This window comes from Mastigoproctus giganteus, chromosome 8 (assembly GCF_048544385.1).
Source record: "Mastigoproctus giganteus isolate SK-2022 chromosome 8, ASM4854438v1, whole genome shotgun sequence".
NCBI classification, from domain to species: domain Eukaryota; kingdom Metazoa; phylum Arthropoda; class Arachnida; order Uropygi; family Thelyphonidae; genus Mastigoproctus; species Mastigoproctus giganteus.
The window spans coordinates 70,481,672-70,496,301 of NC_143582.1; the positions used below are offsets into that span (position 1 = coordinate 70,481,672).

General features: G+C 39.6%; 1 protein-coding gene across 2 annotated transcripts in view; it reads right to left on the reverse strand.

The window, feature by feature from the left end:
• Sec24CD (COPII coat complex component secretory 24CD) overlaps window positions 1-14,630 on the reverse strand; it is a 334,964-nt gene that overhangs the window by 259,124 nt on the left and 61,210 nt on the right. For both annotated transcript variants that reach the window (XM_090380568.1, XM_090380567.1), the window contains exon 3: window positions 1,934-2,127. In XM_090380568.1, the coding sequence (XP_090236694.1) occupies window positions 1,934-2,127 (194 nt within the window). The remainder of the gene's footprint in view (window positions 1-1,933; window positions 2,128-14,630) is intronic.

A 14,630-nucleotide genomic window follows, 5' to 3' on the forward strand; every position in this document is an offset into this window, starting at 1 on the left:
AATACAAAAGAAAATGTTTTAGCACACAAATCATTTTGAATAATCTTGTGAATAATCTTTAGCACACAAATCATTTTGAATAATCTTGTGAATTGTAATATTAAAATTTAAGTCTGTTAAAAGTTTCAATTTTAGGTGCGTAAAAGTTACGCGAAAATTGCACAAACACTGTTACTCACTCGATGACAACATGACATAACATATCCAGCTGTAAACAACATATTGCCAACTAAGAATAAGAGATTTTTTCTTAGCCAAAAATATCCATAAATTTCAAAAAGAAAAACAGAACATATAAAAAGGATAAATAAAAAACAGTACTGTGTAGAAATTTTTATAAGACTATAATTAATTACAATTCATAGCACTGTTGTGGTATTTATCTGAAAATAAAAATATAAATTGTCAGTTGCATTTTTTACAAGAGTTAAAAAAAACTGTGCCCCTCTGAGGTCTGTGTCCTTGGCGACTGCCTAGTTTACCTAATGATAGCATCAGCCCATGCAGCTGATTGTCTATTTGTTTTATTTATACACAAATCACCAGGATTCATCACCAGTTATGATTTTTTTTAAACCAAGTTGCATCACGTTCTGCCATCTCAATCAAATCTAAACATGAAGTGACTCATTCCTCCTCCTTTTCCGCTGTCAATGCATGTGGTACAAAGTACAAATCTTCAAAGAAGATTTGTACTTTCCTTTTTTTTCAAATCTCTGAAAAAAACCAAATACACAGTATCCTTGCTGATATGAAGTTGATCTGCTATCATTCAGAGGTACAGCGGATGATCTTCCATTAACAGTTGCCAAACTTTTCAATCGTGGATTACATACGAGACTGGGGTGGGCAACCACTCCACACATTGTCCTTAACATATTCCTGCCCTTCACGGAACCACCTATACCAGCAAAAAATGTTGGATTGTAATAGTGTTTCACGTCCACAAGCTACTGTTTCAGTTGCACTGTTTCCAGCTTTAAAACAAAATTTTATTGCCACTCTTGGCTTGGTCCTTGAATCCCAGTGATGAAACTTGGCACAGGGCCAGTTCAGACTTGTTAGTGAATAGTTTCAACAGTGGCTAATGTATGGTGCAAGTGGAATAGTTAAAAAAAAAAAAAAAAAATCAAATCAGTCTTTAAACTTTGATACACCTTGTATTCTTGTATTCATCACCAATTGAGATTTTGTATACCATAGTAATTGATTGTGAATATTTTTTTTTTTTTTAACCAACCGAGGTTCCAGATACCATGCTAATCAATTCTGAATCATTTTTTCTAATGTCCCTTACAAAGGCAACTGCTAAGAGATGTTGGGCGACTGGTTCATTGTAAAAATGGAATGATCATTTCCAGATTTAGGGAAGGCAATGACTACTGAGTGGCAACAAAAAAGAAGTGTAGTAGCTTTCTAAGAACATCCAGTTAAAATTTTTCAGTAATGAATCCCCCGAATTAATTTTGAGACGGGTTGTGTTTAAGACTGATGATTGGTATATCAGATTACCCTTGGAGATTATGTCAACAAAAATTAGAGCTTTGCTACTTGTGGCCATTATGAAATTATGACTATTTATAAATCCATTATCAAGCAGAGTTTTTATGTTATTTGTAATTTTTCTTTCTAGGTCTAAATATCTTAAATCTTTTAACAAATTGGTTGAGGGAAGTTAACGTACCAAACTAGCATGGAGGAACTTGAAAGTAGTCACTTCTTATGCATAACAGAAAGCTTACCATCTGGCCCAGTGCTATACTTCCAGAGTTGCATTATTGAGAAATACTAATGCAACGGCAATAAATTAAAAAATGTAGAGAAAATTTTGTTTTCTTACATAATATCAATTTCTGAAATAATAAAGAAGAATAAACTCAGACCATTACATTGAAAAATTAAAGCTAAAATTCAGACTTTATTAAAATCTCACTTGTTCTGGGGGTGGTGGTGTAGGCGCTGCTGCTTCCTGCATCGCACCAGTGGATACTTTTTGTTGATACTGTAAAGAAGGAATTGCTGCTGAAGAAAATTGGACAGGTGGTCTGGTTACTGGACCATTTTGATTACTGGGGAGCGGAAAAGGTCCATATGGAATGTGCACTGCTTTATTTGGAGGTATAAAACCTTAAATTAAATAAGTATACATAAGACTACATAGTAAACAACTGAAATTAAATAACAATTAAATAATAAAAGTGTCTAATTAAATAATAACAGTGTATACCATGACTTTTGAAGTTTATACACATTGAATGTTATTTACACTAAAAGTTATTTTATTGATTACAAATAAAAATCTTAAGACCTATCAAACAGAAGTCTTGTGTGTGTGCGTGCGTGCGTTCTCTCTCTCTCTCTCTCTCTCTCTCTCTCCCCCATACTACACTAATGAGCCAAAACATGACCACCTACCTAATATGATGTTGGTCCTCCATGTGCAGCCAAAACAGCTTGTACCCGCAAGGCACAGATGCTACAAGATTTCTAAATGTGTCTTGTGGTATCAGCAGATCCTTTAACTACTGTAACATCTGTGGTTGAGACACTGCAGATTGCAGTTGCTGTTCCAACACAAACCACAGATGTACAATGAGATTGATGTCTGGAGAATTTGGAAGCCGGGGAAATACCTGGAAGTCTTCATGTTCCGCGAACCCGACTCGAACAATCTGGGCAGTGTGGCATGGCGCATTATCCTGCTGAAAGACTGCATGACCAGAGGAGAAGACCGTTGCCACGAAAGGGTGTACCTGGTCAGCAATGATGTTTAGGTAGGTCGTAGATGTCAGAGTGCCTGGCACATGGACGACTGGACCCAGGATATCCCAGCAGAACACTACCTACAGCATGACACTGCCACCACTGGCTTGTTTTTGTCCCACAGTGAATCCAGGTGCCATCACTTCCCCAGGTAAACGACACACATAGTGCAACAGGAAATGTGATTAATCGGACCAGATGACCTTCATTCAATCATTCATTGTCCAGTTTTGATGCTCACGTGCCCATTGTAGGCACTGTCACCAGTGAACCATGGTTAGCATGGGCACTCTAAGCAGCCTGTGGTTACGCAGCCCCATTTTCAGCAGGGGTTTAATGTACTGTGTGTTGTGACACATTACTCCTGTCACCAGCATTCCAATTACCGGCAAGTTACGCCACAGTGGTCCTTCTGTTGCCAAGTACCATCTGGGAGAGCCTTCACTCACCTCGAGCATCAATGAACCATGGTTATCCAACACCTCGTCAGCGGTTCGTGGGTTCCCCCTCCTCTGACCACTTTCAGTAGGTACTAACCACGGCTAACCATGAGCACCCCACCAGCTGTGCCATTTCAGATATACTCTGACCCAGTCGTCTGGCCATTACAATTTGGTCTTTGTCAAACTCGATTAAGTCTGCTGCCTTTATCTGAAGAAAAAGAGTAACACTGATTAACGGAGTTCAATATCAGGTGTTTTTTATACAGTTTCCTGACCCACGTACCAGCAGTAGTTCACCTGCAGTTGCGTCGATTTGCATAACAACTTCTGGGTCAATGTTTTGGATAATCAGTGTATACTATATGATCTTGTGTGTGATAACTTTTATGTGAGTATATTTCTTTTTTTTTTTTTTAAATGTGAACCCCAAACACGAGAGGTATTAGAACCTATAGTAATTAGTACCGTGCTTGGGTTGGAGGTTGAGAAGACGAAAGAAGATATTTGTTGATATTGGATTTGAACTTCTGTAGATTGTAATTTTCAGGAAATACAAACGAAGGAAGGTTGTTCCAGAAAACGGCAGTTGAATGAATAAATGAGGAAGATGAAAAGTAGGTTCTGTGGGTTTGAAGTTGGACAGTAAATGGATGTTGGCTGGTGGCAGCACGTGTTCGGACTGTTTTGAAAGAGAGAGCGGGAATTATAGAAGCCAATTCAGAAGAACAGTGCCCATGGAAGTATCTGTAGAAGAGGCATGCAGCAGAAACAGTGCGTCTATGAGAAAGCGAGTGGAGAGACTCCGTTACAGATGAATTAATGAATCATTAATTAACCTAACTGCCCTCTTCTGAATGGAATTAAGAAGCCTGAGAGGTTTTGGGGGCACCACCCCAGATGTGGGAATAATATTCCATGGCAGGGCGGATTTGCGATTTATAAAGAGTGAGCAACTGTATGGAAGAAAAGTAACGCCGAGAGCAAAAGAGAAAACCAAGTTTTTTAGATGCAGAGGAAGCAATATTTGTAATGTGCTTGTGCCAAGAGAGATTAGAAGTCAGGGTAATCCCCAAAAGAGATATCATTTTGCCTAGAAATCGGAGTGTCACTAAAGATAAGCATAGGAGCAGAAGAATCCTTTTTGCGAGATATAAGACAAGACTGAGTTTTAGAAGGGTTGAAATCAACTAAGTTGTCTTTGCCCCACTGGAGAATTACCTGAAGATCGGCATTTAAGGAATTGGCAGCAGATTTTCGAGAACTTGAAGCTGATTGAGCAGGACAAGGTTTCTCAAAATGGAAAGTTGAATGCAATGTGCTATCATCGGCAAACTATGGATAGGATTTCCAGTCAATGGAAGAAGGTCATTGATATACAAGAAAAAAGAGTGGGGGAAAGAACTGAACCTTGGGGGACAACGGCATTAGTGGAGAAGTTAGAAGACAGAGAGCCATCTACCATCACCCTCAGTGAGCGATCAGAGAGAAAAACTGGATAACCAATTACTAAAAACAGTTGGCAAACCATAAGATGGAAGCTTGTTTAGAAGACCTTTATGCCAAACATGATCAAAAGCCTTTGAGATGTCAAGAGCAACTACTTGTGTTTCACCGAACCTTTCCATAGAATTAGTCCATAAATGGGTAACATAAGCCAGAATATCACCAGTGGATCAACACTGACGGAATCCATACTGGCGATCGTTGATCAGATGGAAGGTTTCTAGGTAGTTTAAGAGTTGGCAGTTAATTGATTTCTCCATTACTTTAGAAAGATTAGAAGTAACTGCAATGGGACGATAATTGGATGGGAGGGATTTGTCACCCTTTTTAGGAACTGGCTGGATATGAGCAAATTTCCAAGCAGAAGGAAAAACACCTTTGGAATAAGAAAGTGTAAAAAGGCGGCAAAGAATAGGAGTAAGTTCAGGAGCACAGGTTTTGAGAACAAGTGGAGAAATACCATCAGGACCTGGAGCTTTCTTAGCATCAAGATTCTTCAAAATCCTTCTGATATCCTTTTGACGGAAGACCACAGGAGGCATTTAATGGAGCGTGTTAGGAATGGTGGGAGGTGTTTTACCAAGATCATTAATACATGAGCTGGAAGAAAAATGAGATGCTAGCAGGTCAGCTTTATCCTTGGCTGAAGTGACAACAGAACCATCTGGTTTGGACAGAGGTGGGAGCAGAGATGGGCAAAAGTTGCGGCCAATAGCTTTGGCAAGAGACCAGAATGCTCGGCTACCATTAGGGCAAGAAGCAAGTTTTCTACTCTTAGCCTGTTCAAACTCTAGTTTGGACTGATTAATAAATGCTTTACAATTGTTGCGAGCTTTGGTGTAGGCAGATAATGAAACTGAAGAATTAGAAACAAGCCAATTACGATATGCAACATTCTTCTCTTGGACAGCCTTAGAACATTTATTGGAAAACCAAGGTTTAGATAAAGGACGAGATTTTAAAGTGGAGTGTGGGATAAAGGATTCCATTCCTGCAAGAATAATTTCACTGACACGATCTGAGCAAACGTTGACATCAGAAGTTTTGAAACAGTAATCAGACCAAGGAAAAGAAGTAAAGTAGTCTCGAAGGTCATCCCATTTTGCATTCTTGTAATGCCATACAATTCGAGGTTGGGAATAGCCATGAGATAAAGGTTCCATTGGAGAAGAGACAATCACCAAGTTGTGACTGAAGTGCCTAAAGGACCTCTCACTTCGACCTTGTACTTAAAAGGGTTGTTTGTGACAAAAAGATCAAGCGTATTGGCTGTATGATTAGGATTGTCCGGTATTCTTGTAGGTAAATGAACAATCTGTGCTAGGTCATTAGTAATTGCAAAAGCCTCAGCATCTCGACCTGCTGGGTCAGTGTGACTAGAAAACTGAAGCCAGCTGGAGTTGTGAACGTTAAAATCACCAAGAAAAATTACCTCACTGTTAGGAAAGTTGGACTGAAGAAAGTCAAGTTGCAAAGAGAGGAAGTCAAAGAGCTCCAAGTGATTAGTGGAGTTGGGGGAACGGTAGAAACAGATGAATTTGACACAATGAGGTAGAGAGATTTTAAGGCAGAGAAGATCAAAGAGAGGAGATTCCAAATTGCCAAGTCTCTGACAGGGAATATCAGAACGAACATATGCACAAGTACCACCTTTGAGGCGAAAGGAATCATACAGCAAATAATTTGGACATCTGAGATGAGCAGTAGTTGAATCAACTGATAACTGAGATTCAGTCAGAAAAAGTACATGGGGTTTGGAAGACTGCAAGTGGAAATGGACATCGTTGAGATTGGAATTGAGACCACGTATATTTGTGAAATGAATTAGGAAGTCCTCTACATTCTCTATGCTATATTTGATGATTAATTTAGATGAATAATTTTAAAATTATTCATCTAAATTAAGACTGTTCCAAAAGAATCTCAAAGACTGCACAACTTTAGTTAGCCTTTCAGAGGTTAGCATTAGCAGAGGCATAACAATGCAAGAAAGCAAGCTTATGCAGCATCAGCCAAAAAAAAAAAAAATATATATATATATATATATGCTCCAATTTCAATCCTCCATTCGTTCTAAATACCTGTCCAGCTCAGCTTTAAATTTATTTAGGCTATCAACTTCCACAACAAAATCTAGAAGTCTATTCCACCAATGAACTACCTGCTGGCTAAATGCAAACTTCCACACATCTATCCTACAACTGTCTTTCCTCAATTTGAAAATATGCCCTCTAGTGATTATTCTGAGCAAGATGAAGAATCCCATCAGACTTGAGCATGCTCAAACCATTCAAGGCTTTATACACCTCAATCAAATCACCTCGCAGGTGCCTAGTCACCAAACACTGTAATCTGAAAAGCTTAAGCCTTTCTTCGTAAGCACAACCCTTTGTTCCATTCACTAATCTTCTTGCCCTTTTTGCGGTACAAGTAAACAATTACCCCGAGGTCCTTTTCATTCTCTACCACTGTCCATGTAGTACCACAGAGTTGATACGTTGCTCTTTTCCATATGTAGTACTTTATATTTGTCAATGTTAAACTTCATTTGCCAACTCTCAGCCCATCTGCTCAACCTTTCCAGATCCTGTTGCAGTAGCATAGCATCAGTAGTGTCCTTAACAACCCTGCCAACCTTTGTATCATCTGAAAACTTGGATATTAAGCTTGATATACCATCAATATCATTTATAAATACAGAAAATAATAATGGACCCAACACTGAACCCTGAGGGACTCCACTAATAACATTAGTCCATGATGAGCAGTGTCCATTGATTACCACTCTGTCTTCTCCCCCTCAACCATCCCTTTATCCATAGCAGCAATTTGCCTCCAATGCCACACTGCTCCAATTTGTGCAGCAGTCTTCCATGTGCAACAGTATCAAAATCTTGAGAATGAGAGTAACCTTTTGTAGGCGAAGTTTTTTACTGCTCCTGGAATAGAGAATTTTTTTTCTGTTTTATTAGCTTAAATTGGCATATTAAATTATTTTCTAGAGTAACTTTATATTCCTAGTTACGATACTTAGTTTAAAGTTTAACTTTGATAGAGATTTTGTATTACTTAGTATCGGTAAGGGTATGAAATCCACATGTTACAAGTTGCAGATCCGCTGAATGAGAAGTTTTTTAGCCATATTTAGCCACTTTATTGACCAATTGTTATATCAAATTATTTTCTATAAGTAGCTTATAGACCTAGTCAGGATCCTTAGTTTATTCTGAATTGAGACAGCGAGATTTGGAAGTTAATTAATACTTAAGTGTCCGTAGATGTACCGTTCGTAACTTCCTGCCATTGTTATACGATATGTTATATCCAGAAATAGATAGCATAAGCTTAGTATAGTATAGTATATAATATAATATTGTCAGTCAATCAGTAAAATCTATTAATCTTGTTAAACTTCATTGTCAATTAAATTGTTCTTTTTAACTAAATACATATGACTTAGATTACAAATGTAACATAATTAATTAATACATAACTTGATACAGAAGTTATATAAACTTAACTTGTAGATAATACTGGATACTGAAAAATATATATAGCGTTATAACTGTGTTGGGATACAAGTTTAGGGTTATAATTTTATACTGAAATTGAAATTTTATTGAAATTAAATCGAAATCATGACTCAGACCAGAGCAGCAAAGCAAATGGCTCAAGCTAATGGGAGTGCTGTGGCTCAGGGGAAAACTGAGGGGGGGCAGTTGCCCTCTGAACCACAGCCTTTTAAAATGCACTGCTTGCTTGATTTTTGTGGAACAATTTGGTACTGGAGATGATATTGCCATGGGGGATGTCTGTGTGTGTGCACGCGCAATGTAAGGAGTGTAAGGAAAATCAGGCGACAACTCAGCGTTGTTATGGGCCTATATGAGAGTTTGAAGGATATCAATTCGTGGATGCCCTCGTAGGATCTAAATTGAGGACCCATCAAACTCTCAGCTGCCCACATCAACGCCAGAACTTGCACTTGGTCATCACGCAACACAGCAGCATCCCCCAAGGCAGAATGCACTGGTCCCACAGGAACTAGTAGTTGTCGGTGATTCTATTTCAGGGAAATATGTTTGTAAAAAGGATAGGTGGAACAGGACCAGGTTATGTCTGCCGGGAGCAAAGGTGGATGATGTTGTGGAGCAGATATCATCTTTTAAGGGCACAAAAGGTGATATAGTTGTACATGTTGGCACTGATGATATTAAGAGTAGGAGACCGGCAGAATTACTTAACAAGTACAGGTCACTGTTGACAAAAAGCCGGGAATTAGGAATTTGAAAGTGTCTGCAATTCTGCCCAGACATGATAGGAGGGAGTATATGATGAGAGCCTTGTCAATCAATTTGGCCCTCGAAAGACTGTGCAAGGTTCAAGGGGTAGAATTTTTTTCAGCCTTGGTCTGTACTTGTTAACAGGAGAGATTGCTCCTACAGGGATGGGATACACTTAAATAGAAAGGGTGCAAGAATATTTGCTGATGCTATCGAGGCAGTGTTAGGTGGGTCGGAAAACTGCTAGCTTGGGGGGGGATAAAAGGACTAATAGATTAACAGTAGCCATTGGAAGAGGTGAAAGTGATTCTTGCACTGCTTCTATTGGAATGAGCAGCAGCCTGGAAAACAAGATTCAGGATATTTCAGAGACTCCTGGGAGTCATTGCGGTACAAGTAAACACATGGGTTGTGTTAGAGTAGCTAAGAATAGGAACAGGTGCATGTACACTTGCGTGTACACCAATGCTAGGAGTATGGTAAATAAATTTGATGAATTTGAGGTATTGCTCAAAACATCAAAGGCAGATATTGTTGGGATATCAGAGACGTGGTGTCACACAGATATAAGGAATGCAGAACTGGAATTTGGGGAGTACAATGTGTGCAGAAAGGATAGACAGGATAGGAAGGGAGGAGGGGTTATGCTATTAGTTAAGAAACACAAAATCCAAGGAAGTGAAGCCAGTTGATATTGCTGGACAGTGCAGTGTCGAGTCAGTTTGGTGTGACATAAGCATTGGGAGATCAAAATTGAGAGTAGGAGTGTTCTATAGGCCGATTGACTCTGATGAGTATAATAAGAAAGTGTACAGGGAAATAGAGTGGGCCAGTAAATCAGAGAGTCTTATATAATGGGGGATTTCAATTTCCCAGATATTGACTGGAATTTGTGGGTTGGTCACTCACACACTAGCAAGGGTTTCGTGGATTTATTGGACGATTGTTTTCTACATCAGCATGTTCGGGAGGCAACCAGAGGGAGTAATAGGTGGATGATGTTGTGGAGCGGATATCATCTTTTAAGGGCGCAAAAGGTGATATAGTTGTACATGTTGGCACTAATGATATTAAGAGTAGGAGACCAGCAGAATTCTGGTTATCAGTAGTGTTTTTTTTTTTTTTTTTTATGAGAACCCCAAACACGAGAGGTATTAGAACCTATAGTACTTAGTACCGTGCCTCGGGTGGAGGTTGAGAAGATGAAAGAAGATATTTGTTGATATTGGACTTGAACTTCTGTAGATTGTAATTTTCAGGAAATACGTATGAAGGAAGTTTGTTTCAGAAAACGGCAGTTGAATGAATAAATGAGGAAGATGAAAAGTTGGTTCTGTGGGTTTGAAGTTGGACAGTAAATGGATGTTGGCTGGTGGTGGCACGTGTTCGGACTGTTTTGAAAGAGAGAGCGGGAATTATAGAAGCCAATTCAGAAGAACAGTGCCCATGGAAGTATCTGTAGAAGAGGCATGCAGCAGAAACACTGCGTCTATGAGAAAGCGAGTGGAGAGACTGTTAGAGATGAATCATTAATTAACCTAACTGCCCTCTTCTGAATGGAATCAAGAAGCCTGAGAGAGGTTTTGGGGGCACCACCCCAGATGTGGGAACAATATTCCATTGCAGGGCGGATTTGCGATTTAAACAGACTGAGCAGATGTTTGGAAGAAAAGTAACGCCGAGAGCAAAAGAGAAAACCAAGTTTTTTAGATGCAGAGGAAGCAATATTTGTAATGTGCTTGTGCCAAGAGAGATTAGAAGTCAGGGTAATCCCCAAAAGAGATATCATTTTGCCTAGAAATCGGAGTGTCACTAAACATAAGCATAGGAGCAGAAGAATCCTTTTTGCAAGATATAAGACAAGACTGAGTTTTAGAATGGTTGAAATCAACTAAGTTGTCTTTGCCCCACTGGAGAATTACCTGAAGATCGGCATTTAAGGAATTGGTAGCAGATTTTTGAGAAGTTGAAGCTGATTGAGCAGGACAAGGTTTCTCAAAATGGAAAGTTCAATGCAATGTGCTATCATCGGCAAAACTATGGATAGGATTTCCAGTCAGTGGAAGAAGGTCATTTATATACAAGAGGAAAAGTGTGGGAAAGAAATGAACCCTGGCAGACACCGGCATTAGTGGAGAAGTTAGAAGACAGAGAGCCATCTACCATCACCCTCAGTTAGCGATCAGAGAGAAAACTGGATAACCAATTACTAAAAACAGTTGGCAAACCATAAGATGGAAGCTTGTTTAGAAGACCTTTATGCCAAACACGATCAAAAGCTTTTGAGATGTCAAGAGCAACTACTTGTGTTTCACAGAACCTTTCCACTGAATTAGTCCATAAATGGGTAACATAAGCCAGAATATCACCAGTGGATCGACACTGACAGAATCCATACTGGCGATCGTTGATCAGACGGAAGGTTTCTAGGTAGTTTAAGAGTTGGTGGTTAATTGATTTCTCCATTACTTTAGAAAGAGTAGAAGTAATTGCAATAGGACGATAATTGGATGGGAGGGATTTGTCACCCTTTTTAGGAACTGGCTGGATATGAGCAAATTTCCAAGCAGAAGGAAAAACACCTTTGGAATAAGAAAGTGAAAAAAGGCAGCAAAGAATAGGAGTAAGTTCAGGAGCACAGGTTTTGAGAACAAGTGGAGAAATACCATCAGGACCTGGAGCTTTCTTAGCATCAAGATTCATCAAAATCCTTCTGATATCCTTTTGACGGAAGACCACAGGAGGCATTGAATGGAGCGTGTTGGGAATGGTTGGAGGTGTTTTACCAATCTGGAATACATGAGCTGGAAGAAAAATAGGATGCTAGCAGATCAGCTTTATCCTTGGCTGAAGTGACAACAGAACCATCTGGTTTGGACAGAGGTGGGAGCAGAGATGGGCAAAAGTTGCGGCCAATAGCTTTGGCAAGAGACCAGAATGCTCGGCTACCATTAGGGCAAGAAGCAAGTTTTCTACTCTTAGCCTGTTCAAACTTTAGTTTGGACTAATTAATAACTGCTTTACAATTGTTGTGAGCTTTGGTGTAGGCAGAAAATGAAACTGAAGAATTAGAAACAAGCCAATTACGATATGCAACATTCTTCTCTTGGACAGCCTTAGCACATTTATTGGAAAACCAAGGTTTAGATAAAGAACAAGATTTTAAAGTGGAGTGTGGGATAAAGGATTCCATTCCTGCAAGAATAATTTCACTGACACGATCTGAGCAAATGTTGACATCAGAAGTTTTGAAACAGTAATCCGACCAAGGAAAGGAAGAAAAGAAGTCTCGCAGGTCATCTCATTTTGCATTCTTGTAATGCCAAACAACATGAGGTTGGGAATAGCGACGAGATAGAGGTTCCATTGGAGAAGAGACAATCACCAAGTTGTGATCTGAAGTGCCTAAAGGACCTCTCACTTCAACCGTGTACTTAGAAGGGTTGTTTGTGAGAAAAAGATCAAGCGTATTGGTTGTATGATTAGGATTGTCTGGTATTCTTGTAGGTAAATGAACAATCTGTGCTAGGTCATTAGTAATTGCAAAACCTGCTGGGTCGGTGTGACTAGAAAACCGAAGCCAGCTGGAGTTGTGAACATTAAAATCACCAAGGAAAATTACCTCACTGTTAGGAAAGTTGGACTGGAGAAAGTCAAGTTGCAAAGAGAGGAAGTCAAAGAGCTCCAAGTGATTAGTGGAGTTGAGAGAACGGTAGAGACAACAGACGAATTTGACACAATGAGGTAGAGAGATTTTAAGCCAGAGAAGATCAAAGAGAAGAGATTCCAAATTGCCAAGTCTCTGACACGGAATATCAGAACAGACATATGCACAAGTACCACCTTTGAGGCAGAAGGAATCATACAGCGAATAATTTGGGCATCTGAGATGAGCAGTAGTTGAATCAACCGATAACTGAGATTCTGTCAGAAAAAGTACATGGGGTTTGGCAGACTGCAAGTGGAAATGGACATCGTTGAGATTAGAATTGAGACCAAGTATATTTGTGAAATGAATTAGGAAGTGCTTGGAAGGTTTAGATCTTTTCACAGATAAGCTTGCTCTATTAGTTTGACATTTCAATAGTAAGAAAAAGTGGGTGGGACATGTTGTATGAAGTAATGAAATTTTTGGATATGGTATACATGTGGTAAGAATATACCCAGATCCTTGACATAACGTGGACTCGACAATGCTCCCCGCATACACACTACTCTGACTCCCTCCAATCACTATCTGGCAGAGTAGAGGTAGCAAGATTATACACTAGCTGATCCGGAAGCCTCCTAGAGAGTTACCAATAGGTTCGGTCCGGTGTACTAACTAGCGGCCGGCATGCAAACAACGTTTTAGAGCTGTACCCTTGAAATGTAAGGAATATTGGATCTTGCCACAACGTTCATCATAACCTCAAAAGTCATCAATCATACTGCATGATGGAAGAGATGGGAAAGGGTTGGCCGGAACTTAGCTCTAGAGACTAAACATGGGTTCCACCACTTCTAGCCTCCAATAAGCAAAGTGGTGGCATTTTACCAGTTGATGAGTCATCTACCACCTAGTACTGCCTGGTAACAGAGGGGCGGCGTTCCTCCATGTGGTGTGGGCGCCACACCTCGACCCCTGCTTATGTTGGTTCACACCTGGGTGGTCACCCGCCATGTACTTGTGCATGGATGTTATACCCAGGAGTACTAACAGTCCCACCATCATGAAGGTGCAAGCAGAGGATTTGGCTGTCACAGACCGTCCGGACTACGCCTAAATTGGGTCCACTTGACTTGAGTGTCACCCGAATATCAGTTCCATTGGCGTTTTAGACTCCCAGGTAGCAAGTACAGCTTGTCTGGCATATCTGAGAGAATGTCTGTGACAACCTCAAGGACCAAATTGCTTGATATACCATCATCAATATCATTTATAAATACAGAAAACAACAATGGACCTAACACTGAACCCTGAGGGACTCCACTAATAACATTAGTGTTCCATGTGCAACAGCACCAAAAGCATTTCTAAGATCCAAATATATGATATCAAAGTTATTCTCTGCATTCAGTTGCTTTGTGACCACATTGTAGTATCCAATCAAACTGGTCAGACAAGACTTCCCCTTAACAAAACCATGCTGTGTCCGAGCTATAACTGAAGTCTTGTCTAGATGATCCTGCAGTGCTTCTTTAACCAGTGCCTCCATTAATGTCTCTTGAAAAGTTAAACTAACAGGGCTATAATTACTTGTGTTGCCGTTTGATCCTCCTTTGTGACTTGGGGTCACATTTGTATATCTCCAGTCCATGGGTACCTCTTTCCCCCCCCCACTGGTAGTGAATCACCCTGCATATGACCATATAAAAGTGTATAGGGTAGAATATTTAATATTTTGTATTGAAAACATAGTGGAAGTTTATGAATTGCTTAAGTAGAGTAATTAAGGGAGGACTCCATTTCATGTATAATAATAATAGAGTTGTAAGGAATTTTGATACCATGAATAATTTAGAATGTGTAAATAAGTGTTGTACAAATGGTAAATAAATCCTTATGTTAATATGCCATGTTTCCTCTTAATAGACTGACACCTCAGGGCCATACTTAGTAATAAGAACTATCTAAACTAGGGAAGCTAGTATAAAA